This window comes from Ustilaginoidea virens, chromosome 2, assembly GCF_000687475.1.
Source record: "Ustilaginoidea virens chromosome 2, complete sequence".
Taxonomy (NCBI): Eukaryota; Fungi; Ascomycota; class Sordariomycetes; order Hypocreales; family Clavicipitaceae; genus Ustilaginoidea; species Ustilaginoidea virens.
In genome coordinates, this window is record NC_057317.1 from 417,252 (window position 1) to 444,825 (window position 27,574).

General features: G+C 55.4%; 10 protein-coding genes across 10 annotated transcripts; 6 read left to right on the forward strand and 4 right to left on the reverse strand.

Moving 5' to 3' along the window:
- Positions 1-682: 682 nt before the first annotated feature.
- On the reverse strand, positions 683-1,361 carry UV8b_01856 (uncharacterized protein; the record flags this gene model as incomplete). The annotated part of the gene is made up of 2 exons (XM_043139354.1): positions 683-897; positions 1,166-1,361. 2 exons carry the CDS (start codon positions 1,359-1,361, stop codon positions 683-685), a joined length of 411 nt encoding a protein of 136 aa, XP_042995288.1.
- Positions 1,362-4,925: 3,564 nt separating this feature from the next.
- On the reverse strand, positions 4,926-5,283 carry UV8b_01857 (uncharacterized protein; the record flags this gene model as incomplete). Its single annotated transcript, XM_043139355.1, has 2 exons — positions 4,926-4,955; positions 5,008-5,283. The coding sequence occupies 2 exons, from the start codon at positions 5,281-5,283 to the stop codon at positions 4,926-4,928; spliced, it is 306 nt and encodes a 101-aa protein (XP_042995289.1).
- Positions 5,284-10,412: 5,129 nt separating this feature from the next.
- On the forward strand, positions 10,413-11,490 carry UV8b_01858 (uncharacterized protein; the record flags this gene model as incomplete). Its single annotated transcript, XM_043139356.1, has 4 exons — positions 10,413-10,457; positions 10,549-10,577; positions 10,690-11,176; positions 11,242-11,490. 4 exons carry the CDS (start codon positions 10,413-10,415, stop codon positions 11,488-11,490), a joined length of 810 nt encoding a protein of 269 aa, XP_042995290.1.
- A 630-nt stretch (positions 11,491-12,120) lies between these two features.
- UV8b_01859 (uncharacterized protein) lies at positions 12,121-13,207 on the forward strand (the record flags this gene model as incomplete). Its single annotated transcript, XM_043139357.1, has 4 exons — positions 12,121-12,306; positions 12,505-12,663; positions 12,747-13,117; positions 13,171-13,207. The coding sequence occupies 4 exons, from the start codon at positions 12,121-12,123 to the stop codon at positions 13,205-13,207; spliced, it is 753 nt and encodes a 250-aa protein (XP_042995291.1).
- A 155-nt stretch (positions 13,208-13,362) lies between these two features.
- On the forward strand, positions 13,363-13,684 carry UV8b_01860 (uncharacterized protein; the record flags this gene model as incomplete). Its single annotated transcript, XM_043139358.1, has 2 exons — positions 13,363-13,369; positions 13,452-13,684. 2 exons carry the CDS (start codon positions 13,363-13,365, stop codon positions 13,682-13,684), a joined length of 240 nt encoding a protein of 79 aa, XP_042995292.1.
- A 1,043-nt stretch (positions 13,685-14,727) lies between these two features.
- Positions 14,728-16,241, forward strand: UV8b_01861 (uncharacterized protein; the record flags this gene model as incomplete). The annotated part of the gene is made up of 4 exons (XM_043139359.1): positions 14,728-14,749; positions 15,523-15,549; positions 15,655-15,914; positions 16,134-16,241. 4 exons carry the CDS (start codon positions 14,728-14,730, stop codon positions 16,239-16,241), a joined length of 417 nt encoding a protein of 138 aa, XP_042995293.1.
- Positions 16,242-16,876: 635 nt separating this feature from the next.
- On the forward strand, positions 16,877-18,421 carry UV8b_01862 (uncharacterized protein; the record flags this gene model as incomplete). The annotated part of the gene is made up of 2 exons (XM_043139360.1): positions 16,877-17,030; positions 17,175-18,421. 2 exons carry the CDS (start codon positions 16,877-16,879, stop codon positions 18,419-18,421), a joined length of 1,401 nt encoding a protein of 466 aa, XP_042995294.1.
- A 642-nt stretch (positions 18,422-19,063) lies between these two features.
- Positions 19,064-21,097, reverse strand: UV8b_01863 (uncharacterized protein; the record flags this gene model as incomplete). Its single annotated transcript, XM_043139361.1, has 4 exons — positions 19,064-19,251; positions 19,326-19,489; positions 19,584-20,924; positions 21,012-21,097. 4 exons carry the CDS (start codon positions 21,095-21,097, stop codon positions 19,064-19,066), a joined length of 1,779 nt encoding a protein of 592 aa, XP_042995295.1.
- Positions 21,098-22,737: 1,640 nt separating this feature from the next.
- On the reverse strand, positions 22,738-23,306 carry UV8b_01864 (uncharacterized protein; the record flags this gene model as incomplete). Its single annotated transcript, XM_043139362.1, has 5 exons — positions 22,738-22,861; positions 22,909-22,999; positions 23,064-23,093; positions 23,163-23,189; positions 23,246-23,306. The coding sequence occupies 5 exons, from the start codon at positions 23,304-23,306 to the stop codon at positions 22,738-22,740; spliced, it is 333 nt and encodes a 110-aa protein (XP_042995296.1).
- Positions 23,307-24,272: 966 nt separating this feature from the next.
- On the forward strand, positions 24,273-26,705 carry UV8b_01865 (uncharacterized protein; the record flags this gene model as incomplete). Its single annotated transcript, XM_043139363.1, has 2 exons — positions 24,273-25,451; positions 25,512-26,705. The coding sequence occupies 2 exons, from the start codon at positions 24,273-24,275 to the stop codon at positions 26,703-26,705; spliced, it is 2,373 nt and encodes a 790-aa protein (XP_042995297.1).
- Positions 26,706-27,574: the final 869 nt, after the last annotated feature.

Sequence of the window (27,574 nt, forward strand, 5' to 3'; positions counted from 1 at the left end):
GGTCTGACCTAACCGCAGCCGGGATTTTCTTTGCCACTATCGTCGTTTTTTCAACACGGAGTCGCGAGTGTTTCGATGGTAGTGCGAGGCGGAACAAGATGGCCAACGCACACAAAAACGAGGCACTGGAAAACAAGAGCAGCTCCGGACCAGGACCCATTCCCGTTCATCCGACCTGACGCTGTCGCTAAAGGCGAACTCCCATCCTTCCCTCTCTTCCCTCTCTCGGCCTACCTGCTTCCCATCCATTCCTCCCACCAAGTAAGCAATTGTTCCTGGGTTTCCGAGACTAGCGTCGGCATCATCTCCGACCCTCAAAAGCCTTGTTAGTAATGCTTCAGCCCGCTGTCGCTGTCGGCGCATCGGATGGGCATGGTCTTGTCGGCTTCTGAGCTCGTCTTTTCGAACCATCTCTATATCTATACGCAGAGCTACTATAGTAGCCGATTCCTATGCGCCATCGCCTACGGCAAGACCTGCTGAGAAAATAACCCTATACCGCCCCTTTCACTAGTGCGCCGCTATAACCGTCATTTGTCCCCTGGATAGTGTTGGATTGGAAGAGAAAGAAGAAAGAGAAAAAGGGCCGCACGTTAGCGAAACCCATGCAAAGAAGGATCGAACTACCCACGGGAAAACACGTCCCATTTTGTGCGACGCAATGCGCGCAGCGCCCTGTCATTTAATCGGCGTCGTTCTTCTTCGAACGACGCTTTTTCGTCTGCACTGCGTCCTCCATTCCAAGTGAGCTCTCGGCGAACTCACAGCGAAATGTCGGCAGTTCAATACCGACGGGCGGGTTATCCGTGAACTCTTTCACGGCCCTGCGGAAGCACGTCATGCACATCTGGCGCAAGAGCAGCATCTTTTGCCGGATGAGGGCATGGTCGGCCCCATCTAAGATACGCGGGGGGGTACTGCTTGGTAAATAGGTAGCCTAGTATATATCGCATCGCCGCGTCAATATAGAGGCCTAGGTCTTCGCTGCTTGCGTCGTCAAGCTTGCAGTGCCCCTCGGCTTTGTGCCGCTTTATAAGATGGAGAAAGAACCTCGCTTCCTCCTGAAAGTATTCTATAGGTCGCCTAGGGCCGCCGCTAGGCGTATTATCGCCACAGAGGCTATCGCCGTAGCGGGCTATATCCAGTATTTTCTAGTATAACTCACCCATAGCAGGGTAACGATTGACAAGGGCCTTCCTGTCCTGGCACTTTGGGTCCCGCCCCTTCTCGTGGCAGATATAGCATATTTGCGATCTATGCGCCCTCCTGCCCAGGGCGAGGAATAGGTGTGGGCAAACCTGCCAGATGCGGATGCCCTTTGCGTAGTAGTCCCCCGTGGTCGCCTTGAGCGTGTCGTCCATCGGGCAATCGTCGTGGAGCAAGCCCACGACGCGGCCCTCCCGCTCGGCCGCCTGCCCGGCATCGTTATTGACGTCGTCTGGCAGCCGTCCGGAATGGAATCTACCGAGAAGGAGTCGTAGTCGTCCTAGTACTCTTGCGGTGTTTATGCGTCTCGCACGCTGCTAGAGCGGCGGCTGGAGCCGCCGTCGTTGGAGCCGCCGGAGCAAGGTTTATTCTTAGGGTAATTAGGGTCGGGGTTGGAAAGATCGTGCGCCCAGCAGAATTCATTGCATTTGCGTTGGCCGAAATGTTTAATGTAGTACTAGTATAGAGCCTCGCCAACTTCCCAAGTATATAGGGGAAGCGTTCCGTACTTGGGATAAGACGTGGGCTCTAACAGGATGTATAAAGTGGCTCTACTACTTGGTTTTTGCTGCACGTGGTGTCGTTGCGGATTGGGTCGTCGTATTTGGCTTTTCCTTCCCGATGTCTACCCTGTTACCGGGCAATTCCAACTGGCCTACCGGCTTTGGCAGGTCAGGGATAAGAAAGCCGGGCGGTCCTTCCCCTGGAGTGTCCTGGGTATTCTGCGGCGGAGGCGGGCTGGTAAGCGTTGGTTTTGGCCGGGGAGTAGTCGGCGTCGGCGTTATCAATTTGTTTTTAATCGGAATCTTCGAAGAGGGTGCGAATGATGCCATATTGAATACCTCCTTCACCCCCTGCCACCTCAATGGTGATGTGAGATGTACGAGTTGCTTTCGAAGATGGCGTGCAAATTCCGTGTAAGCCTTCCCTGGGGAGTATGTTTCCACCATCTCCATGTCTCTCCACATGCTATCCCGACTTCTCTCGCATGACGCTGGTTATACAACGTGGGCGGTGGCAGTTAACCGCCACTATCGGATGATGAGAAACGGCGCGGCTCTATCGGCACGCATTGATAAAACTCATACATCAAACAAGAAAAACTAACAAAACGCCAAAACGCCAGAAAATAACAAAACAAAGGAAAAAACAAAGGAAATTTAACGAAAGACACCACCACTCTAGAGGGGTGGCATGGGGATGGGGTAACCCTGCATGACGGTATATACCTGGGCGAGAACACCGCCCGTGTTGACGTCGGCACGGATGATATTGCTCATCATCCGATAGTGGCGGTTAACTGCCACCGCCCATATTGTATAACCAGCGTCATGCGAGAGAAGTCGGGGCTTCACGGCGGTTTCCTATGCCGCGTGGCGCTCCTGGTACTACGTGAAGACATCAGCATAGCGCAGCAGTAGCGATAGGAACTCAGCCGGCTTACATTTTCGCACCCCGGAAGAGGGGCAGGACCATATCTGGTCACCATTAACTGCTCCCGTTGGAACACAAAGTTCCGGTATGCGGCTTTCGACGCCTATACCCAAGTTAGACAGGCACTAGATGCAAGCGAAGAGAGGGACGTACTCGCGTTAACTCAATGTTCCCATTGAGCTTGAACCCACGACCATGATCGGAGTTCGCTTTGTCAAATCCCCTGAGCAGGGAAATCGAGGAGCGCTCCGCTAACAATTGGATGACTGGCGCCATGGAATTACCACCAGCTTGTCGTGACCCAGCGGCCGAGGCGGAGGGAAGAGATTATTAGCGACCGAGGATCGGACTGGGTAGGACAATTTTGGACCACGCTTTGCAATTCGGTTGGGACTGAGTTCGGCGCCCTCGTCTGCCTCCGCCCCCGCCCCGTCGCGAGCTTTATCGCACGGCAGGCTGCCTCGTAGGCCTCCGACCATTCTTCAGTTCCAACCTACCAGGGTCAGTACGGGTAATAAGCAGGAAAAGATTCACTCACATCCTCTCCATAGGCAAAATCGACCTGCAATATCATATAACGTTCGATGGCTTCCCGGTTCCCAGCAGTGCGCTCAAGCTGGTAAACAGTCAATAGAGGAACACACCGCAACAGGCAGGGCAGCAGGGCACCCAAAGGCACACATGGCCGGCGAAGGGACGCACAACGGTATCAGACACCACCGGTACCTATGGAGGTCAGAACTGCGCCACGGTATAGCTCACGACAACCTCACCTCTCTGATCGCAATACTGGACAGTCGGATCACCACATCGTATGCACCCGCAGCATGGCCACGGACGCGCGGCCCCCGGACCGAGCTCGAGGTTGGTAGGAGGCACTCGGGGCATAATGGCACCGCTGTATACGGGTTTTTCTCCTGGTCGTCGGGTTTCGTACATAAATTAGCATTGAGGTACTAGATACTACTATAGATAGGGCCAACTGGGTATACTAGCTAGTGTAATAAATATATATGCATGGGTCGTAATATGCGTCCCTTTGCCTAAATGCTCTTGAGTCTTGTAGCTCAACGTTGCATTGGCAATATAATAATATCGTAGCAGATCGGGCTGGAGGCGGCGGCAGACGTGGGCGGGACGTCGCCCCCCTGTCACGATCGTAGGGTTAAGTCTGTGGGATGTAAGAAGGTTGGATTTTCTAGTCTATAGTATGCGTGGAAGCAAAGCTATATATCTGATCCTGTATCACGCGCCCTGGCCTGTGATAAGTGCCGCTAATAAGAAAAATCGATGTCTACATCGAATCATCAGCTCATTATGATAGTCTATATTCCTCTGATACAATTGCATCAGGTCTATCGCTACTTAATATCGGAATGCCAAAAATCGTCGCAGTAAGCTTTAGTTAACTTAGGCTTCTTCTGGCCATCTTAAAGGTATTCGATTGACTCTTTAAGGTGTTTAATTGCGTCATTTGAGTATATGCTTTTAACGCCTCGGTGTGAGCGTTAAGGGCTGCGATATGCTGGGGTACTATCGCGGAATAGTAAGTTGCCGCCTCAATATGGTTGACCAGAGTAATAGTAAATTCAGGCGGGACCAGCAGAACGGTTTAAAGCAATAGAAGTTGGATGCCGGGGGATAAGTTGATTGGGGCTATAGGAAATAGGATATCTATAGAGGGTGTGTCGGTTGATACTTGGAAAGCGGGTGGTGGAGTTATAGTAAATCGTTTAGGCGTCGATTCGGTTGAGGTTTTTAATATCCTCTTTCTTTTGCTAAAGATATAGGAGGTTTCGGCGGGATGCATCTTCTTCTAAGTATTAACGATAGATATTAGGCACTTTAGGTGGGGAAGGAGACACCGCGGACCTCGAGCGAGTCCTTCGCTTGGCCCCGGTGGAAGGGCCCGGCCCCCTTCGAAGGCGGCTCAGCTGCCTTCAACCCCTCCCTCTTTCTTTTGAAAGGGGAAGGGGCAGGGGTGTCAGCTCGGGGGCGAGGGGACAACAGAAACGGAATCACCAATTTGGCCTGCTTTGGCGGCGCAGACTGCGCAGCAGACAGGAAGGGCTTCGATGGCGGCGTCAATAGCACCCCGGAGGTAGAGGCTGCCGGCTGCGACTCGGTCTGGGACTTCATGCCACGACCCCCCTCTCAATAAGACCCAGAAACTCAGCAGGAAGCGCAATCTGGACCACGGGAACCGATACACGCATCACGAAGGAGTCGTCCTAGCCTTTCCGGGGAACCGAGGTTGGAGGCGCAATAGAACGATAAGCGGCCTGCTAGACCTTGTGATATTCGTCCTCATCCACCTACCAAAGTCAGCCGATGAATCGAGAAACACCAGCAAACCGTAAGACTTACCTCCTGCCTACAGGCAACAGCTTTCTGCAATGCCAACATATTCTCCACCGGCTCACGATTCACAGCATTTCGATCCAGCTTCACCCCAATCAACTCGGAACCATATCGAACACGACGCGATTCGACACTCACAATATGACAGGGCTTTCGTTTCGACGCGCAGGCAAAACAAGCACACGCGCCCCTAACAACACTGCCCACGCCGGATGTGACGCGCATCCACCCCAGAGCCAGACCAACGATCACAAAGACACCGATATAAGCCACCGCGCCCATCGAGGCGCTCCCACCATCCACACTTTCCCAGCCCTGCCGCCAGACCTAGTCTTGCGCGACAGGACACCTCCTCGCAACGCATAGTGAATCCCCTTCGAGATCGAAGGGATACCATCGATAAAGGACAGTATATAGGTTTTCCTCCCGGCACTCGGGCTTCCTGTATAGATTAGGCATAGAGGCACTAGCACTAGGCTAGATGGGGACCCAACCCCCCTAGATAGCTTAGCTAGAGTAATTAATATATATATATATAGGAGGTTTCGGCGGGATGCATCTTCTTCTAAGTATTAACGATAGATGCTAGGCACTTTAGGATATCGTCAAGGAGTTGTTTATACACTTTGTAAACTCCTTGCTATTTGGAGTTTCTATCAAGTATGCCCTATATTATCCGGGGGTTCGCTCCAGCTATCACAAGGTCAATAGGGAAAAGTGCCACAATAGACAAAACACCTACCGGAACACAAGGACGACGAAGTAACGCACATCGAAAACACACTCCGCCAGTACCTATCGAGGTCAGCACGACACTGCAACACCGATCAAAGACACCTCACCTCGGTAATCACAACACTGCACCGATGGGTCACCGTACCGCACACAACCGCAGCACGGCCAAGGGCGTGCAGCCCCCGGACCCAACTCGAGCGTAGACGGCAGAACACGGGGCATCGTGATAAGAAAAAGTAGGGCAACAAATTTCCACGCACCGACACCCAGCCCTTACGGAACAGTAGGGGCACCAACAGCCATACGACCGTACATGGGTTTTTCCCCCGGTCCTCGGGTTTCCCATGTGAATTAGTATAGAGGTACTAGACACTAGTATAGTTAGGGCCGCCTAAGTATATTAGCTAGAGTAATTTATATATATGCCCTATATTATCTTGGCGATAATTGCGTTAAGTAAGGCATTTAAGTCCTCAGGATTAATATCGTCGGGGAGATTTTTCGTAAGAAGATTATTAGAAGGTTGGGCGAGAGAACCTCTAAAGTTCAGTCTAGATATTAGATATTTAGGAGTCGCCTGTATAATGATATAGGGTGGTAGAGTTTTCCGATGGTTAAGAAAATATTTGGCCAGGTCGAGCTCTGCGCTTTCTTTACCGTATATCTTGGCTATATTGGGTAAGTTCCATCGAGACTTTCTCGGTGTCTGGGGGGTGGTGGAAATGTGTAAATAGTATAGGGTGAGACTAAGGTGAGGCGTGTGTGATCGGGTGGATCATCTCGTTGAATGCGTGAGTGGATGACTCGGTGGTCAAAGACCTCATCGTGTTGGGCTTTGATTAACGTCTATTGTTTGATTTGGTCCCGCCATTCGTATGGCCAGCGGTGGCTCGTCTGGCAGAAGACGTGCAGGCGTTGTGAGTCCAAGATCAGGTCCTTGCTCGGGGAGTGCAGGGACATGTGAACTTTGTCTGTGAATAGCCTCAAAAATCATGAAAGGGGGTCGATGACTTGTCTTTTCGTCCGCTGGACGGCCGGAGGGAGGGGTGTCGCAGGAAGGCGGTGGTGCTCTGCGGCGTTGTCTGCGGTGAAAAATAAAAATGCGTTCTGGTTCTGGTGCTGGTTCTGGTGCTGGTTCTGGTGCTGGTGTGCAATTGCTACCAATCTGTCACGATCGTAGGGTCAAGTCTGTGGGGCCTGTGACACCCCCCTTATGCTCCATGCGAGCGTGATGCTCTCAGGCCTCTTGCTAGGTCTCCCGCATAAGGTTCAGAACCGGGGCCAGGTCGACTACCGACCCGGGCTGCCGGCGCGACTATTCACCGTCCAGGATGCCGCAGAAGAGCTTGCACCGCTAACTTCCGAGGCCTATATGCCGATCGCGGGGCCTAGGGAGCAGCTTAGTAGGGATTGGTACGTCGCCACTGGTCGTTTAGGGCGCGAAATGCCGACGTTAAAACGGCGGCGCGGGCCTTTTTGCGTCGCGCTCTTGGGCCGGGCGGCCTCTAGCACAGCCGTGCCTTCCTTTGCCGACTTGATTTGCGCGCGGAGGATCCGCTGCAATGTTAGATTTCCGGCCAGCCTCATGTCTATCCATACGCACGGAGAGTGCGCTTTCGCACAGCATGTGCACCCTTTACTCTTTCCGGCGCGCTCACAGGCTAGCAGATATCGGGCAAGGGTTACTTTAGGTCTCTAAGTTCAAGACCTGATATAAACGCCATAAAGAAGGCGAAAAGGGACAAATCCTCAATACTGCTGGGGGAAGAAGAGGACTAATTAAAGTCCTGGCGCCGTGGACGCCCTTGCCCGATTCCAGACCCTAGCAGCAACTGCTAGTAATTCTAGACAAAAAAGCTCTATAAAATCGCGTAGAGCGGCTAGGACCTCCTGGAGCGCGGCCAGCGCCCCCCCCCCCCCCCCTGGAGCCTGGCGAGTTTCTGTAGAGAGGCGCCAAGGTGTGCCCATTGGCCCTATGAACCAGAAACTGCTCGCCAGTGCTGAGCCATTGCTTGCACTGCACCTTTTTTGCATCCACGGAGTATTTTACCAGGCATTTTGATTTTGCCTCGCTGTCGTGCTGTAAGGAAGGAGATGTCGCTTATCTGCTTTAGCGGGGCTTGAATAAAGGCGTCTTCGTTCACCCTGACGAGGGTCGAATTGCCGTTATCTGCAGGCACCGTGCCGTCTTCCTTTGTATCGTGGAAATACGGCTTTGCAGCGGCGGAGCGGAATTTGACAGGGCCGTGAGACATCTTGACGGTATAGGTTTCGCCGTCGAAAGCAAGCAACGTGACGTGTAGAGGCCGTGCCATCCGTTTTTCTCGCCCCCGACCCGTAGTCGGACTGTACCGGTAGCTTGGGAGTAGGCGCTGTGTCATCGGTACCCTACCAGTATAATTGGCAGGTACTTGAATCGACCAAGGTCTAGACAATTTCAAACGATTGCGGCCTGTCCCATTCTTGACTAGTCGACGCTGAGCTCGATCGCAAAGTCCTCAATGCTGTACGAAATATCCCTGAATGTTAGTCAGGCCATGTATCGGCATGTCCCTATATTGACCGAGCGTCGATACTGAACGCAAACCTTATTGCCCTGAAAGATCCGGGGGGCCACTATATAACTGATGATGACTTAGGACCGGCCCCCCGTCTCCCACGCGACAGGTTTCAAATCGGAGTTTGGGGCCGCATCCGGATAATAAGCGCTGGAGTGCTACGCCCCGATTTTGGCATGGAGGGCGCGTTGGCCTGCTACCTCTAGATGAGACTCGAAGAGATTGAAGCTGCTTCACGAGAAAGAAAACAGGCGCTTCAACGAGCAAGCATCAGCAGCATCAGGGGTATCAGCAGGGCAGAGACAGCTTGTGGATAGGGGTCGCATCCGGCCGTTGCGAGCAGCCAAGGCATAGCTGACTTGTCTCTTTGCGAGGCATCTTCGGGCTTTATCGGTGTCTTTACGCAGTATCGCGGGGCCGTGATATTGGCAAGCTTGGCGGCGAATCGTCAGTAAGCCGTGGATATGCGCCAAAAAAACAAGAAGCGTAGGAGCACGGCCATTGGGCCCTGCAGAGCCATTTACTGCCTTGACTTCTGTTGGAATACAACCAAGGGCCTCTCGACGGCCCCGGGTTCATTGCCGACTCTCGTCTTAAAGGCCGCGATTTCTGCTTTGACGCCGCGAAGGTCCCTTTCGAGGCCCGAGATTCTGCTCTTGGCAGCCTCCAGACGGTCCTGGAGCAGTCGGGTTGCTGTCCCCGGGTACCCAGTTATACGTAGGGCGCGCGCGGGGTACAGAGGTACCAGGTGATCACAGATAACACGTTGTTGCATTACTATGATCGATGACTTTTGGAGCGATGAAATCGTCCATCTTGCCGCTATATCGGTCTTTTGTCCTGTAGCTTCGTAGAAGCTCCGATATATTCTTGGATACATCGTTATATTGAGGTTCTGGGTAAAATTGGGGCTCGGGGGGCTGATATCCTCGATCTTGAGAGTGTTGATTGTTGAAATTCTCTCGTGGATGATTATACGCTCCCACTGGATCCTGGTGATCCTGCTGCCGTGGGGACCGGACCTCGCCGCAATTGGATAGCGAGTTGAAGGTCGGCCAGCTCCTTGGCCGTGAGGGAAGCAATATCAATAGCCTCTGATTCTAAGATCCTAGAAGGGCCCATTCATCCTTTATTGTCCAGGGATGGTGCGTTTTTCGATGTGATGGTCAACGAGGACCAAGAGGAAGCCTGCTAGCTGTAGCTTCTGTTCTGGTGACAACAGGGTGCCTACTTCATTGTTGGCAATGGTCCCGTCGCAAAAGCCATCAGCAAAGGGCCGCCGCTACTGGGCAGAGCGCTACCTCGTCTTCAACAAGGTCAACAAAGTCTGTGAAATCAATGGCATCAGCATTACTTGGCATTACGGCAATGGTCGTGTCGGATGATGTTGAGTCGGTCACGGCATACAACCTATGGCCAAGATCTATACGACGCGAACGGTTGTTATACCATCGGTCCTTTGATTCCTGTTGCTCCTTTGGGAAAGGTTTGATGGCCAACATCCTGTTTGGCTGCAAACAAAGCATTTGCGTTGACGGGGGCAGGTGAAAGGGGTCCGGTTGCGCGCGACAGAGGCATACTGACCCCGGGAGCATGATCCAAAGCGTTGAGGGCGTTGTTGTTGATTACGGTTGTGTGAACGCCCTTATCTACGGTCGGTGAATATTGCCGTACCATCTGTCAATATCCTCGAGTTGTTCAAGGAATTGAATAGTCTGGGTAGTGTCGTAGATGCTGATGGATCTGCAAAGGTCTCAGGTGCAATCCACAAGAATCGATGATTCCTCGCAAAACGACTTGCGCGGAGATCCAGGTGGTTTGCTGCTCTATTACAGCGGCGTATTCGAGAGCCCTAATAGCCGTACAACAACAAACCCAGTAAGAATATAGTAAAGTTTTGCAATGGAGGGAAACGAAAACAAGCCTTAGCCGGCACTGCAAACATCTAGGACTTGTCAGTGGCTTCCCAAAGAAGCGGATGGAAGCAAGGAAGCAAGTGAATCGGGCAGGCCACGTGACGTGACCCCTTTGTCAAACTTGAACTGGCTCGCCGTGCGAGAAGCAACGAGACGTCAAACAACCCATTCCTGCAAAGCCCGATGCGCACAAACTGAAGCCATGTCTCGAATCGCCCCCTTGACGGCTGTTTTGGCCTTTGTCCTGGTACGTCGTCGCGATTGACGAAATATAACGGCACCAGACTCGTCCGCACGCAGGCTGGGTGGGGGGAGGCTAACGGCTAGGCCAACGACAGCTGGTTCTGGGTCTCTTCAGCGTGGCACTGTTCGTCTGCCCCTTGTCCTCGTCCCCAGGCCCAGCCTGGCCTGGCCTGGCCTTGCCCACAGTTGCCGCGCTAACCTCGCCTCGCTCGCTCGCTCGCTTCCTATGTACATAGATACGAGCACGTCAGCTCGGCAAGCCTGTCCCTGCCCATCTCGCCGGCGCTGACCATCATCACGGTCCTGCTGCCCCTCGCGGCCGCCGCAAACGCCCTGTTCTACCTGCGGTCCGCGGCCCCCTACGGCGTCGTCGCCACAGCCCTGCAGGTCGCCCAGGGCGTGCTCACCGCCGTCCTGGCGACGCTGCTGTTCGCCAGCGCCGTGCCGTCCGCCGCCCGCGCCTGCCTGCTGTCCACGCTGTGGCAGCGCCTCTTCCGCGCCCGCGACGCCGAGTCGATCCTTCGGATCCAGGACGCCCTCGACTGCTGCGGCTTCAACACGGTGCGGGACAGGGCGTGGCCGTTCCCCGCCGACCGCGTGCCGGCGCACCAGTGCGCGGAGACGTACGGCCGAGACGCGGCGTGCGCGCGGCCCTGGGGCGCGGCGCTGCAGCGGAACGCGGGCCTGGGGCTCGGCGTGGTGCTCCTCGTCGGGCTGCTTCAGGTACGTGCGAGAGTCGGGGGTGAGCGCTGATGCCGCCGGCTGACGTTTGCTTCTTTCCTACGCAGATGGCGAGCTGGGTCCCTCGGCGTCGGGGGTTTGTCCCCATGAGAGTGCCGGGCATGGTGCACTACGGCGCCGTCGCTGCTGCGGATGAGGAGCCGGAGAGGAGCCGGCTTTTGCCGGCGGCGTCGGCGACCCAGGATACCTTGGAGGGTGGCGATGGCGTTGGTGGTGCTGGTGCTGGTGCTGGTGCTGGGGAGCAGCAGCAGCAGCAGCAGCAGCAGCAGCAGGGGAATCCGTGGGCTTCCGAGTAGAAGGGGGCGCCGGGAGTCCGGAAAGGAAGATGTGGAGGGCTTGATCTTGAATTGTTGCCATCCCCAGACTGGCCTTGGCTGTGGATGTCGGTGGAATCCCGCTGTCCAACTGGTTCGCAAAGCATATTGTGGGAAATAGCTCGTTCAAAGAAAAGACACAGAATGGTCAACCAGATTTTCGAGAGTACTCAAGACCCCTGCAGAGCTGGCTCCGAAATGGAGAAAACGTCCTCCGTAGCCTGGATCCATCTCCTCCCTGCTCCGTCGACACTGTACATTCTCCTCAGCCAGGACTCCGTACCTGGCACCCGCTCTGCTGTTGGTTGCATCAAGATGCGACGCCACACAAAGTGCGGCGGCACTGGGCTTCATGCATGACATGTATACTGCGATGCCTGCGGCGTACTCCGTAGACGGAGCCATGACCACAAATTCCCCCCCCCCCCCGTTACCCCTCCACTGGTCCGCCGTCGCACCTTGCATAAACTAGTAGGTCAATGCATAAAATAGCCCTCGCTGGTTTCGCACACGGCTGGGCGGCCCGACGACTCTCTCCGCCTCTCCATCCCCATCACATCCCCCCCGTGCCAGGCGGGCTGTCAGCATCCACGCACGACTCGCCAACTCGCCATGCCGCACAAGGTCTTCATCGTCACCGGCGCCAGCAAGGGCCTCGGCGCCGCCGTCGCAAAGCATCTGCTCGGCCAGTCGCACAAGGTCGTCCTCGCCGCCCGCTCTGCGGCGCCCCTGGCGGCTCTGCAAAAGGCGCACCCGGGCCAAGTCGAGTATCTGGCGGGCGACATGACCGACCCGGCGGTGCGTACTGTACCTTTCGCGCCCTTCCGTACCTTGCTTTCACACGAGACGCATCCATCTCGCGGGGGAGAGGGGGTTGTTCCCCCTTGGAAAAATCGTTTGACGTGATTGGTGCTGTGTTGTTCACGCTCCCTGGATATGCTGGAATTATTTCATCTGTCTGCGAAGATCCGGCTGCTAAACTCTGAATCCTTACAGATGCCGGGGGCGTTGGCTGGCCTGGCGGTCAGCGCCTTTGGCAAGATTGACGGCTTGGTCATCAACCACGGATTGATCGTCTCGGAGAGAATCGACAAGATCAGTCTGCAAACGTTCAAGAACCTCTACGACGTCAACGTCTTTAGCTGCTTGGCCATGGTAACCCATCCACCCGCCCTCGCCCCCAATCAAACAACACCCTTCTACAGGCATTCTCAGCCTTTACTGAACGCATCATCTAGGCACAAGCCGCACTAGGGGAGCTTCGCAAAAGCAAAGGCTGCATCGTCTGGGTTTCATCCGGTGCGGCGCAAAAGCCGTACGCGGGATGGAGCGCTTACGGGTCATCAAAGGCTGTGCTGAATTCCTTATCTTCACACCTTGCGGTGGAGGAAAGGGACATCACCAGCATCACAGTGTCACCAGGCAGGATTGATACCGACATGCAAGCCGAGGTCCGATCCGGCGGCATGGAAGCCATGGACGAGGCACAGTACAAATCGTTTGTGGATGCTTTCCAGCAAGGCAAGCTGCTCAAGCCTGAACAGCCCGGCAGTGTCATTGCCAGGTTCGTGGCCAGCCCCCAGCGGGATCTAAGCGGTAAAAATCTCACGTACGTCTTATGGGTGACTTACCAATGGTGACATTGCTAATGCAGTCGACAAGTTGGAACTCGCCGGAAATGGCCCCCTACCACGATTGACTATCGTTGCGCGTGCACCTGTGACTTTTCAAACGGGTTAGCAGAGATTCTATGCAGAACACGCATCTATTTGATTAGAAAAGAGGGTGAATTTGCAATCAGTCGAAAGATGAAAAGCTCTTAGTTTACTCCACATTCGTGCGTTCGGTATTAGCATGGAATGTAAGTTTCTTCATCATGGCAAATTTGAACAAGAGAGAAACAGGAAGAAAAAGTGCATCCCTCCGTGTGCTTACATTCAAAGCCGTCAGGGACAACGCGGTTTCGGAAGAAACTGGACCAGCCTGGGTTAAGCGTGCCAGCATACAAACTTTGCAAGCCATTGAGGAAGGCAGCATCCCAGGTTCCGCCTCCGCCACGAGATTTTATCATTTGGAGTACGGAATAGCGATGTGTCCGACAAGACGGCAGGTCGAGCAAGACCAGGATCATGATGGATCCTTACGCGACGCGTTTGTTTCTGCACAGCCTGACTGAAGCCCGAGTTAGCTTGGAGGTGCCACGGCACAGATGTCAGCAGCATCATCGAGGCAGGAAACCAGGGGATCAGCAAGGTCTAATTGGCAAAAGACGTGTCTGTCAGCAAAGGAGGCTTGTCGGACCTCCTCAGACTGGGGCGACAACATATCTCATCATCGAAAGGAGAGGAGTACCAAGTGGCAGCGGCAGCGCATAATACTACGTACCTGTAAAGACCGCATGGCTGTTGTGAAGATGGCTTTTGCAGCGAAGCATCTTGAACTCTTGTCGGTGAGGAGTGGAAGGAAGGAAGAGAGCATTGGAGTCTGGTAGTAAATTTTTTTTTTTTTTTAAAGCACGTCCAGCTGGTGGTATTTAGATGGGGCCAGTGGCACGTGCACGCGTTGGTGGGTGCCTCCAGCTGAAAGAGATTTGACTGGGCGGATGTATCCGTACATCACCACTACGGAGTCCATGGTAGGAGCATTCAATTGATACGGAGTACAGTACATACTGTTAATACCTCCCTGTTTGCCCCACTACAGCCCACCTGGCGGCCCTGAGAACTCTATAAAAGCCTCCCAGCCGTGCGGCCTCCCTGTACCAGCTGTACCAGACTAGTATATACTATAAACCACCCGAGCTGCCCCACCACCACCACCACCACCACCACCACCTAGACATCCAGAGTCAGATCCAGAGTAGAGTCAATCAGTCTGGGAGACTCGAGACGTCAATCCATCACCTCGCCAAACCTGCTGCCGCGTGTTTGCTCTCCCTCAGCAGCGGCGCGTCCACTGCTCGGCCCCCGGCTCCCCATCGACTCCCCATCGACTCCCCATCTCCAATTTCTATTCATGTCCGGATTCGTATGGGGGCCATTGTTTCTTTTGCCGCCGTGCCGCCGTCGAACCCAAGCAAAGATCTGAGCTCTGCCCTCAGCCTCAGATCCCTCGGCGTCCTGATCATACGCGCACCCAAGTCTCACGCTCAAACAGAAATCACATAGCATTTACTATACACACGCGCAAGCAGCAGCCAGCCAGCAGCAGCTAGCCAGCATGTCGGACCACGAATTCGGAGGTAAGCGGCCTCGCACATGCTCCTACGCGCGGGCATATAGCTCTTGGCCTTTTGCTGCACCACCAGACCCTTTTTTTTTTTTTTTTTTTTTTTTTTTTTTTTTTCCCTGTCGCTTTTTTTTTTCTTTTTGGTTTTGCAGCGGTTCCCCTCTTCCCCTCGGGCGGGCGATCCAGACAAGCACCAGAACGGACGGCTGCGGTGCGGGCGTGCCACGGGTCTTGTTTGCTGCCCTCGGACCGGCTGGGTCTTTTTTTTTTTTTTTTTTTTTTTTTTTTTTTTTTTTTTTTAATTTTATATCTTTGCGCACCAGACCAGACCAGCACGCGCTGCGCTGCGCTGCCTGCGTCAGCGGCCTCTTGCCAGCGGCCTCGGAAGGGTCAATCTGGTGAGCCGTACGCTGCGGTCCCCCGAGCTTGGGCTGCAAAGCGACATGGACCAGACGCGCACAGGCAACTACGTCAGTCCTGACCAGACCAGACCAGTTGACCAGTTGACCCCTCTCCCATGCGCATATATATATATATATATATATAGGTATATATGCACTGCGCGGTTCCCCAAGGGCGAGACCACCGCAGAGGGACCATTTCCATCATCATCCATCGCACCGACATGAGACACCATCATCTGCACCATGCGATCCCTTCCAGCCCAAGATCGGTACTGGGCCACAATGGACGCGGGTCTCGCTCCTAGTTGGCAGCACTCTTGTCCCCCTCCCTGCCTTGCACATCAGTCCGGGCGTCTCGAGCTAACTTGCGCGCACCTCGCAGCCAATGACGACTTGTCTCTTCCCAAAGGTGAGGCATCACGCTTCCCCCCCTCCCCCCCTCTCCCTCTCGCTCCCGGGGCTCTACCCGGATGGGCGCAGGTTCCAGGCGCTGACGACGTGGGTTTGTTTCCAGCCACGGTTCAGAAGATTGTCGGGGAAATCCTGCCGTCGCAAAGCGGGCTCGCCTTTGCCAAGGAGGCGAGGGACCTCCTCATAGAATGCTGCGTCGAGTTCATCACCCTCATCTCCTCCGAGGCCAACGAAATCTCGGAAAAGGAGGCCAAGAAGACGATTGCCTGCGACCACATCACCAAGGCGCTGGAGCAGCTCGGCTTCTCCGACTACGTGCCCGCCGTGCTCGAGGCGGCGGCCGAGCACAAGGAAGTGCAAAAGGTTGGTGCTCACGGTGGCTCATCTTTTTTCATCTTTATCATCATCATCATCTTCTTCTTCTTCTTCTTCTTCTTCTTCTTCTTCTTCTTCTTCTTCTTCTTCTTCTTCTTCTTCTTCTTCTTCTTCTTCTTCTTCTTCTTCTTCTTCTTCTTCTTCTTCTTCCTCCCCCTTCTTGCTATTTCGCGTTGCTCCACGGCTGGCTAACTTGGCATGGGACAGGGCCGCGAGAAAAAGGCGGACAAGTTTGCCAACAGCGGCATGTCCATGGAGGAGCTCGCCCGTCTGCAGGAGGAGCAATTCGCGCAGGCGAGACAGAGGCACGGATGAGGGGCCGGTTGGATCGGGCGGCAGGCCCTGCATTTTGGCAGTCTGATTTGGGCGTTGTGTGTGCATTGCTTGGCGTTGATGTAGGGCATGCGAGTTGGCCACTGCAACTGTTTGCTGCAGTGTTTTGCTTTTGAGGCAGTTTTCTTTTTTTTTTTCTTCTTTTTTTTTCCCTTTCCGGTGCATCGTTGTTTGGGGGCGGGGAGGGGGGGGGGGCTGGGTGAATTGGGCTCAAGACGCCTGGTGAATTTCACAATGCAATATGCCATACAGCCCGCCATCTGTGGACAACTAGGAACGACGACGAAGGCTGCACCGTTGCAGGTCGCCGTGATGGAGGTGCGGTCTTCTCGTGGTTATCGATAAGGCGTGCATCCTCGTCACGCAATGTTGCAAAGTTGTACCGAGTACATACCCCGTAAGCGGCGGGTTTGCCGCTGGCCCCACCGCAAGACTCCAGAGTCCAGAGTCGAGACTGCAAAGCCCGGACCCCCAAACCGCTGAGCGGCTGAGCCTTCTTGGACCGAGAATGGCCGTCTTTTGCCAGACTCTGCTCGTATCTTTGCCTCGTCACATCCGCCGCAGTGTGCTTTCCCGGTAAACAGGCCTTCCGGCTCCCGGCCCGGCTCCATCGCAGAATGGGCCAAGAGGAGTCGACCATTGTCGACGAGTCCGTCTCGCCCCAGACCTTGTCGGAAAGATCTCTCGCCGCCGTGGCCGAGTACATCAAGCAAGGGCCCAGAAAGAGGGTCGTTGTCCTCACGGGCGCGGGTATCTCTACAGCCGCCGGAAGTACGTGCCTCTCTGACGCCCTCGGTCTCTTTTCTTTTCATCATCATCATCATCATCATCATCATCATCATCATCTTCGTCCCCCCAAGGCCACTGCTTTCGCTTCCGCCGCGACCAACGGGATCCGCTGACACCACCACCCAGTCCCCGACTTCCGATCCCCCAAAACCGGACTGTACAACAACCTCGCGCGGCTCGACCTCCCCTACGCCGAGGCCGTCTTCGACATATCCTTCTTCCGCCAGCGCCCCGAGCCCTTCTACGTCCTCGCGCGGGAGCTCTACCCCGGCCGGTTCCACCCCACCGTCTCGCACGCCTTCGTCGCGCTGCTCGCCCGCAAGGGCCTGCTGCAGATGCTCTTCACCCAGAACATCGACTGCCTCGAGCGCCGGGCCGGCGTGCCCGCCGACCGCATCACCGAGGCGCACGGCAGCTTCGCCGGCCAGCGGTGCGTCGAGTGCCGCGCGGGCTTCCCGGACGCCGAGATGCGGAGCCACGTGCTGCAGGGCCGCGTGCCGCGCTGCCGCGAGCGCGGCTGCGGCGGGCCCGTCAAGCCGGACGTCGTCTTCTTCGGCGAGGCGCTGCCGTCGGCGTTTGCGGAGAACGCGCGCCACGCCGCCGCCGCGGACGTGCTGCTGGTCCTGGGCACGAGCCTGACGGTGCACCCGTTCGCGGGGCTGCCGGAGACGGCGAGGCCGGGCGCGCCCCGGGTGCTGCTCAACATGGAGAAGGTGGGGAGCCTCGGCGGCCGGGCCGACGACGTCGTCGAGCTGGGGTCCTGCGACGCGGGCGTGAGGAAGCTGGCGGGCGAGCTGGGCTGGCGGGACGAGCTGGAGGCGTACTGGAGGGGGCTGGTGGGCGATGACGAGGCCGACAGGCAGATGCGCAGTGCGGAGGGGGGGGGTGCCGAGGTGCAGCACGAGGTGCAGAAGCTGACGGACGGCGTGGAAGCAGCGCTCAAGGCGGAAGGCTCGGACAGGGACAGCCTGGCCGACGGTGTGGGATCAGCGCTCAAGGTGGAGGGCTCGGACAGGGACAGCCTGGCCGACGGTGTGGGATCAGCGCTCAAGGTGGAGGGCTCGGGCGGGAGAGACGGGGTGCTCACGCTGGCCGAGGGTGTGGAATCAGCCCGCAGCTTGCAAGACTCGGACAAGGACGACGAGGTGCTCACGCTGGCCGCGGGTGTCGAATCAGCCCTCAGGTTGCAAGACTCGGACACGAAAGATGCGGCACCCAAGCTGGCCGAGAACGTGGAACCAGCACGGCCGGAACACCCGGGCAAGCGGGGCAAGGACGACGCGCCAAGCAACGATGCCGGGAGTCCCGAGGCTGCACACCCGAAGAGCCCCGGCAAAGCAGACGTTGCGGGTGCGGAAACACCGGCCAACTGACAGGTCAGTGGGGGTGAGGTGGCAAGATGAACAAGGCAATCACTGCCGACGCTCTGTCGGCAATGGGATAGACCGGGGGGAGTCGCAAGGTGAATAAGACGACTCTGCCGACGATCCGTCCGCAGAGGGACAGACGGAAAGCTAGGCACGAGCAGGGCAATACGCTCGGACTGTTGCGCGTGTCGGGACTCCCATGCGTGCCGGAAGTTGAAGGGCCGGTTCGGCGGCACGTGTTGGCGTTGGTAGGGCCAACGCGGGAGTCGAGGAGCATGGTTTACGAGTGATGCTGCTAGACATGGTAGTGGTAGTGCGTGGTAGAATATATCCAGCATACTAAAGCGATGAATTTACAAATTAACTTTTACAGATGAATAATGTCCAACATATACACATACGAATCATGCGAATGATTATACAACCCAACATATCATAAATCAATGATATCCAACATGTACAAATGAATCCTACGACTGACTGACCCAACATATTAGAAGTGAAATATATCCAGCATATATACAAGAGAATCTTTCCTGGCGAACTATACCTCCATCAGGGACTGTCCGGCCCGTCCACCCTTCAGCAAGCAACAGTCGACCACATCCCATCGCTGCCGTCCACCATGCAGCACTCGGAGCAAACCCCTCACAACCCGCTGTCAATCTGATCCGGGATATTCGTGTTTGTCCACTTCCCCCACTGTCGGCACGTCTCGGCCACGACCTGCGGCATCCGCTTGTGCAGCTCCGCCACCCGGTCCGGGCTCGTGAGGAACTGGGCGAAAAACCCGGCCGACACATGCCACGCTATGTGGCAGTGGAAGGGCCACACGCCTGCGAAGCGCGTCAGCAAAAAAAAACCGAGACCAAAAGCAGCCCGGGACGAGAGAGGAGAGCAGCAGTCTTGCCTGGGTTGTCCGCCGCGTCAAACTGGATGACCAGGTGTCCGTGCGCGCGCATCATGACCACGTCGCGCCGCAGCGGGTTGTCCCTGTTGATGATGGTCCCGTCCCACTGGCCTGGTCCTTCGTGGAGGACGTACATGTTGAAGCCGTGGAGGTGCATCGGGTGCCTGGGAAAAGTCAGCAGGCCGCCAACGGGGGCCGACGGTAGAAAAAAAGAAGGAAGAAAAGAAAAAAAGAAAAAAAAAAGAAAACAATACTTACGCAACAGGCGTGTCGTTGATGACGACGACGCGCACGCTCCTTGCCTCCCCCGTGTTCTTCACATTCCACTCCTTGGCAAACGTGTGGTTGCCCAGCGCGCTCAGCAGCAGCGTCGGGCTGTTGTAATTGCCACGGTAGTCGACGCCGTCAAGCGACCACAGCGTGATGCCGCTCGCGTTCCGGAACAGCTTGACCTCCATGTCGTACGTCAGGTCGGGCTCCATCGGTCGCCGCTTCATGTAGGGCTTGGTGAGGCGCAGGTCGTCGTTGGCGCAGGTGCCCGGGTCCGGGGCGTGCCACGCCTGCGACCGCGGCGCCTGCGACTCGTCCGCGTCGTCGTAGTAGATTGCCGCGTAGGCCAGGGGGTCTCTGGCCAGGCTGCACCGGTCGGAGATGTTGCTGCGCATCCAGTACGCGTCCAGCTCGCCGCACGCCTTGACGAGAACGTCTGTCCGCTGGCCGATGCCCAGCGTCACGACGTTTGTGTCGTAGGGCTCCACGGTGACAAAGTCGTTGGCAATGACCGTCATGGTGTGTCCGTCGATGGAGAAGCGCTGCAGCCCCTCGGAGCCCGCGTTGATGAGGCGCAGGCGGTGCGTCTTGCCGCGCTGGAACCTGAACTTGGCGATGCCGGCGTTGCGGTGGCAGGGGGTCTTGTCGTCGGGCGGCAGGGTCGAGCAGTCGAAGTTTGCTTTGCCGTTGATCATGTTGTTGTCCGAGAGGATGGGCCGGCTGTTGGGCTTGAGCGTCTCCTTGACCAAGTCGAAGTAGTCCCGGTGGTACCAGTCCGACAGCAAAATCGGCCCAACGTCGACGTCGTACTCTTCCGTCGTCGGGCCGTAAATCACAATGGCACCAAAGATTCCCGCCGCGTACTGAGCCGAGTAGTGCGAGTGGTACCAGGTGGAACCGTAGAGCTCGGCCTCGAATGAGTAGGTGAAGCTCCTGCCGGGGGGGATCGGGCACTGGGACACGGCCGGGACCCCGTCCTCCCATGGTTTATCGTGCTGCAGGAACCCGTGCCAGTGTAGTGCCGTGCCTTCGCTCGGGTCCGTTATGTTGTTGTGCAGCGTGACTTGGATGGTGTCGCCCCAATTCGCCTCTATCAGGGGCCCTGGAAAGGCGCCGTTGATCAGGATGGTATCGCGCTCGTAGCCGTCTGGCGCAAGGCGGCCTCGACTGAGCGTGAAGTCATATGAGCGAATTACGCCGGTCCGTGGATAGCTTCGGTAGTAGTCCGTCGTGGGGTCGAGCAGGCTCCATGGGCATCCGTTGGGAAGAGGATTTTCATTCAAAAAGTTTGGCAAAAGAGGAGCCCCAAGAGTTCCCAAAAGCGAGTTGCTGGCCACCTGTTAGCTATCTTGTTGCCACCAAACACACCATACGCTCTTGGTCGGTTTTATTCCAGCTTGAGGAACAGAAACGTACCCATTCGTTCTACCTTGCGAGAGCACCCCTCCGAGATGTGTAGGCGTGTAAGGGGCGCTGTTGCCCTTGCTCAGGAGGGCTCCCATGGTTTTACCCTCGAATGCGTTTAATCAACCGGCAACCCCTGATCCTCCAAAGGGCCACGCAACACCGCCATGGAACACTTCCAAGTCCTCAGAGATGAGATGAATCTTTCTATGCCTTGGCATCAAGTCATGGTTATATCAAAAAATGTGCAAAGGCGCACCCCCCTCCCACCCCCATGCGTGCTTTGGCGGGAGCTAGTAAGGCAATAGTATAGTCGAGCTATGCTTGAACTGTGTGAGGGCGGCGCCTTCAACGAAAGCTGAAGCTGGGTGAAAGAAGCACGGATGGACGGGAAATCATCTTGGTTTATCGAGTGTCAAAAAGGGAGGGGGGGGGATCCCAAGCACGATCAGAATTTAGTCCGCTCCATTGCAAGACTTTCTTCTCATTCCCAGGGGCCCATGGATAGCGACTGCCGGGATGCTCATGGTCGTTCGTCAGACAGAGTCGGGAGACTCGGAGGCATGATGGACGTCAGTCGGGCCTTCACTCGTGCCATTTCATGAGGCCTTCCCTCTTCACTCGAGCTCGGGGGTGAGTTACTAGGTCGTCGCGGGGAATAGGCCGGGCACTTTGCGGGTGAAGAAATGGCTGATGCTGCGGAATCGGCATGCCCCCCTTGACATTTGCAATCTAAAAAGTCTCAAATATCCTAGGCACCTCAGCATCGTTTCTAACCCATTTCGAGATAGCTTTGGTCCGCACAGACCCCACGTCTACCGTGCGTTGTGCCGCATCCGAAGCGGACGGCAAACCCGGCCCAGCACAGCCGAGGAAACGAAAAGAAAAGCGCAGCAGCTCGGACAAGCGAGCTAACTGGCTGGCGTTCCTGGCCAAAGACCAGTTGAACAAAATGGAACGGAGTGAGTGCAAGGTGGCGGAGCAAGTCTAGGCTCGCAAAGCATTGTCCCTCCAACTGCTTCATCTGAGCCACTGCTTCGTAAAAAAGCATGGGAACCATGACGGACATCATTGATCGCACCTACATAGCACTCGGGCCGTCATACACGACTGGGAAAGGGTCAATCAACGACGCTCAGCCTAGAGTTGCCAGGCCACAACGTCAGCGCTCAAGCGATACTGACATTGACACAGGAGACTGGACTACTGAAACAATGTGCCTACCTCTAGGCTACTGCTAGGCACCTAGTCGGGTACGCGGCCAGCAAATCACTTGACGTGCAGCCAGAAATACAAACGATCAAACACTAAACTAAGCCTTCAGGAAGGAGGTGAATCCTGGCCTCAGCTCAGGGCGAGTCCCCCAGCGAGCCGAACTGACAAGGAAAGCGAGACTTTTGTACCCATTCTTTGCTTGTCGCCAAACGTTAACCCCCTCACGTTGTCGCAGTGGCAGTAGCACGTTTTACCTCTTCTCATCGGAATGTCATGAATAAAGCTTCGTCAATGCATAGGAGATCTTCACATAGTCTGCAATGCACGCACCCTAGCGGTCTGTTGCTCTGATATGGGAGCACTGTGCCTCGCGTGTTTGCTGGAGCAGAAGCCCTGGTAGATGATGTAATATTTGAACATGTTATTTTTTCGTGCATTGTACAGGGTAATGCCTGGAGTAGAAGCGTCATCACGCTGGCTCTAGTTCCAGTGGGTATATGAAGCGCGGCGAGTGTCTGGTATCTCAAGACCTTCGCCACGCAGGGTTCGCCATCATTACTATCGGTCGTCTCTGTGCGCGCATGTACAACTCGTTTAGCTTCGGATCCGCATCCGACCGAATAACGGAACCGATTGACATGAAAAAGCTGCAACATAAGCTTTCGTCCCCGAATTCGGATGGGAGTGGGCTTACCCAAACGTCGTTCCAGACACGGCCATATATTGTCCCAAAGTTCTCATTACGCCTTGTGTGCCCGCACCGTATCGGAAGATGTTAACCGTTCCTAGCAAAGTATCTGTTAGATTGGAAGAGGGGTCGAGAGTTGAGCTTGATTGAATATTTCGCACCAAAGATGAATCCCATGATAACTCCAACAGCTAGGTTCAAAGGGGGAAGAAAGGCGTCAATGAGTTGGCAAAGTCTTTACACACAGAGAAGAAACGTACTGCCGCCCATCATGGCGCCCATTTTCACTAAACAAACATGCGTTAGCTCCGAGGATTCTCCCACTTGCACCAAATCAGCATACACTTGTCAAGGTTGGATGGACCATGTTGTGCACCGGCGGGCACTGCTGCAACAGGAGGCATGTTGATGTTGGCGAGGCAAGCTCTACTTGGAAGAGGATTGCTTGATTCAAGTCGACCGTTCTGAGGGAGTTGGACATGCGAAGCCTTCTGAGATGATGCGACATGATTGGGTGCCCTCTGCGTCGCCGGAAAAATATAAGTGCGCAAGCTGGCTCCTCACAGTGTCTGGAGTTGGTTGGTGCACAGAGTCAACGCCATCACGTGGACAACTGCCATGGGCAGGTGATGGGTCCAAGACGTGGTCAGAAGTTGCCAAGGCTCGGGAAATCGAGTGTAGATCAATAACAACGGAAAACGAAACTTTTATGCGAACCATTTTACAGCCTGGCTGCTCCATCCTCGGGTGGTTGGTGAGAATGCCGAGTGCCTCCAGCACTGTACGCAGCTCCCAGCAACATTGAACACGCCTGGCATCCAACAGCGGGCCAGGTCAAGAGAACGGGGTAAGAGAGGTAAGAGCCAAACAAGTCCTCCCCTTCAGCTCTCTCCACAAGTAGCTTCTTGGAACAACGGGCTCGTCCGCGTCACCTTTGCCCGCGAGTTCGCATTCGTGGTAGGTCTCAGCGTTATGCCGCTTGAACCTTTTTAGCCCTTATCTGCCAAAACGTGTTTTGTTTTTTTTTTCTTCCCTCGCCCCCCTGCAAAGGCAGCCAGCTCATGGGGGCAAAGCCTTGGTCGGTAACTCTGGTTCCAGCTGACGAATTTTCGGCTTCTAGATTCAAACCTCCTGTTGAGGAAGCCTGAGTAAAACGAAGGATTGTTGTCGAGACTCCTCCAGCCTCTGCATCAATTGAACGGGTTCTCAAAACACAGGTTCGGTACAATCCGAACGGAGGTGGAGTGCTGCAAACTTGGCGGAGCAAAACTAAAAGGGCCCTCTCCAAGAAGCTTCTCGCAGGTTGCCATCGAAAACATCGGAAGCTTGTGCTTTCCACTTCGACGCAGGGACACGCTCAAAGATTTCCGATGACTGCAGTAGCCACCCCTCCGACCTTCCCCCAACTCGCACGACCAGCATGGGGAACTATTAGCGGCAGCAATTCGATGGATCCCGACGAAGTAAGAGGCATGTTCGCGCCGCGTAAGCAGCTTTCCAGGACAAACTCTGCCTCATCGCTGTCTTCCAGCTCGTCGATTACGTCCGTCGCCACGAATGGTTCACAATCGAATGGTAGCTCGCTGTCGGCCACTTCAGATTTGAGCCAGTGGTCAGCCTCGACTGCATCTCGAAAGAGGCCTCAACCAAAAGGTCCTTGGTCAGCTGGCAAGGCTGACACACAATCGGACTACCCAAAAGTACCTCATAACCGATCAAACGGCATGGCAGCTCCTCACAACGGGATTCAGCTGGGTCCCGGCCCAAATGTAATGGTCCAGCAGCAGCAGCAGCAGCAGCAGCAGCAGCAGCAGCAGCAGCAACAACAACACCAACAACAACAACAACAACAACAACACCAACAACAGATGATGCTAGGTCCGATGAGTTCGGAGCAGTTTCCACCAAGCCAACCGGTTCTGTATCTACTTTCTCTCAACGGAACATTTGAGAGAAAGACTATTGCTGTTCCCTTTGCCCCCGACAGCCTCAGGATCGGTCGGCAGACGAATCAGAAAACAGTCCCCACGGCTACAAACGGCTTCTTTGACAGCAAGGTTTTGTCGAGGCAGCACGCCGAGATTTACGCAGAACGAAATGGAAAGATTTTCATTCGCGATGTCAAGTCTTCGAATGGCACGTTTGTGAATGGCACACGTCTTTCGCAGGAAAATCGCGAATCCGAACCGCACGAGCTGCAGACGGCCGATCACCTGGAGCTCGGCATCGACATTGTGAGCGAGGACCAGAAGACGGTGGTGCACCACAAAGTGGCCGCAAAAGTCGAGCATGCAGGATTTCTGAGCAACACAAACAATGTTCTGGACATGAACTTTGGCGATCTGGATCCCGCCAACGGGACCATGCTGATACCCAACGGGCCGCTTCAGATGCGTGGTCGGCAAGGTGGCAATATGGGCACGGGTAACAACGGTGCTCGGATGATGAACAACAATGGCGGCACGAACGGACACATGAACGGGATGTCGCAGCAAAGGTCATTCTTTTTGGCCCCCATCGCCACGGATCAAATCCTGAAGCGGCTAGCCGTAAGTACACTGGACCCATGGGGGGGGGAAGGGGGGAAGCTTTGCTAACGTTTTCCATAGTCGGAATTGAGAAACGCGCGGTTGCAAGCTCAGGATCTGGGTCGGACGAATCAGTTTGTCAACACACTGCTCAGCAAGGAGGACGTCAAGGACCTGGAAAAGTCGGAGATGCCGGAACCGGCGAAGCTGCGACAGCCGCAGCCTTCGGTGAACGGAGGGCTACCGTTTCGATCTGATGCAAAGACTCGCTTCTCGGAACCCCCAGCACCGCCGCCCCAACAGCCTTTACCGGAGAAGCCTGATGTGCCGTCGCTAAAGAGGGGGGGCCCGTCTGAGCGGCCGAAATCCGGGCCGCCCAACTCCGCAGCAGCGCGACAGGAAAACCTGAACCAAATCATCCAGCTTACAGAGGCTTTGAACAATGCCAAGCGAGATATGGACACTCAGTCTGCACGGATGCGGGAGCTAGAAGCGATGCTTCAAAAAGAACGAGCTGCTCGCGAGCTCGCAGAGGATGTGGCAAAACGCCTCGAGGCGTCGGCAAACACACAGGTCGACGACTTGTTCAAGGCCCAACCCGACACCACTGTCATGGATGATGATGATGCCGCAGAAGCGGTACAGGAGTTTGCGTCAAAGCTAGTCCAGGCCAGAGAGGCTCTTGCTGGTGAGAAGCAGGAGCAAGAGACACGGGCTGGAGACGCAGAAGCCAAAGAAGTGGCTGCGGCGCTGCAGTCTCGGGTTGACAACATGGGTGAGCAGATGAAGGATATGCGCGAGCAGCTCCAACAGTGGAAGCAAAGATGCGAATCCGCGGAGCGGGAAAGAGATGAGAGCACAAGATCGCTAGCAGAGATGGTATCACAGCTCCGAGCTGAGGAGGCCAAGCGAGTTGCCGCCGCCGCCGCCGCAGCAGCAGCAGCAGCAGCAGCAGGTGAGAGACGGCGGTCACGATCACGCAAAACGAGGGTAGACTCGAGGGAGAGGGCGGCGGCAGAAGACGAACAGATGGCTGCAGCAGCGGTCCCGGAGCACGACTCGACGGCCGGCGACGAACTGGACGACGGGGCGACGCTGTCGAGAGCAAGCACCATGACGCCACTACCCTCGTCACGGAGAGGGTTCGGCCCGGGCGACCAGGCCTTGCAAGCAGGGCTGCCCTATGCATCCATGCTTGGCGTTGTATTCATCGGCATGGGACTGATGGCTTACATCAATGGTTGGCAGCCTGCACCGCCGAGGGTAGAACGATGATTTTTTTTCTTTTTTTTTTTCCGGCATGTACAAGATGCTTGAATTGAGGGGGTCCCTCGCGATATACGCCATACTCTGGAGAGAAGGAATTAATAACCACATACATCACGGAACAAGAGTATAATTCAACACTGGTCATGGTTGGACAGGCACAGGGGATCTGTTGACGCGGTCCAATGTTCGACACGGACGTACAACCACACTGTCACAATAGCTTTTTTTTTTTTTTTCCTTGCAAATAACGACATGAGAAGACGACTACGAGCATAGCGGGATGAGCCAAGCCCAGGTTCCCTTTGTATTTTTTTTCATCTTTATCTGTTCCGGGGGATATCTGTTCCGGAGGGGAGGAGGGGGAGGGGGTTTCGTCTGGTTGTGGCAGGTGGAAGGCAATGGACTGGGCAAGAATGGCAACGTGGATGGAAACAGGGCGGGCGTTTCAAGTTGATGTTGCTTCTGTTGCTGTTTTCCGTTGCACGACGGAGGCATGGACGGGTTTGGCTGAGGGAGCGGATAGAGCAGACGGATCCGTCCCGGAGAGCATGCACTTAATTTTCTTTGTCCATCTGGCAGTTATTTCCTGGCTTTATTCGTTTTTCTTTTTCTTTTTCTTCTTCTTCTTCTTCTTCTTCTTCTTCTTCTCTGCGTCCTTTTCTGGTTTTTCCGTTTGTCCTTTATTTTTGCATAAGAAGCGTCTGGCCCGGCGTTGTTGCTCGCCTCAGCTCGTGCATGTTTACCACTGATGATGCCGAACCCATGCATGCGTGGATGCAGCGGTGGGCACTCCTCCTCGGCCCCCCACGTCAGTCGACGGAATCTTTGCCTGACACGACCTTGGCCGGGACCAGCAGGCTTGCACCTGGCGTCGA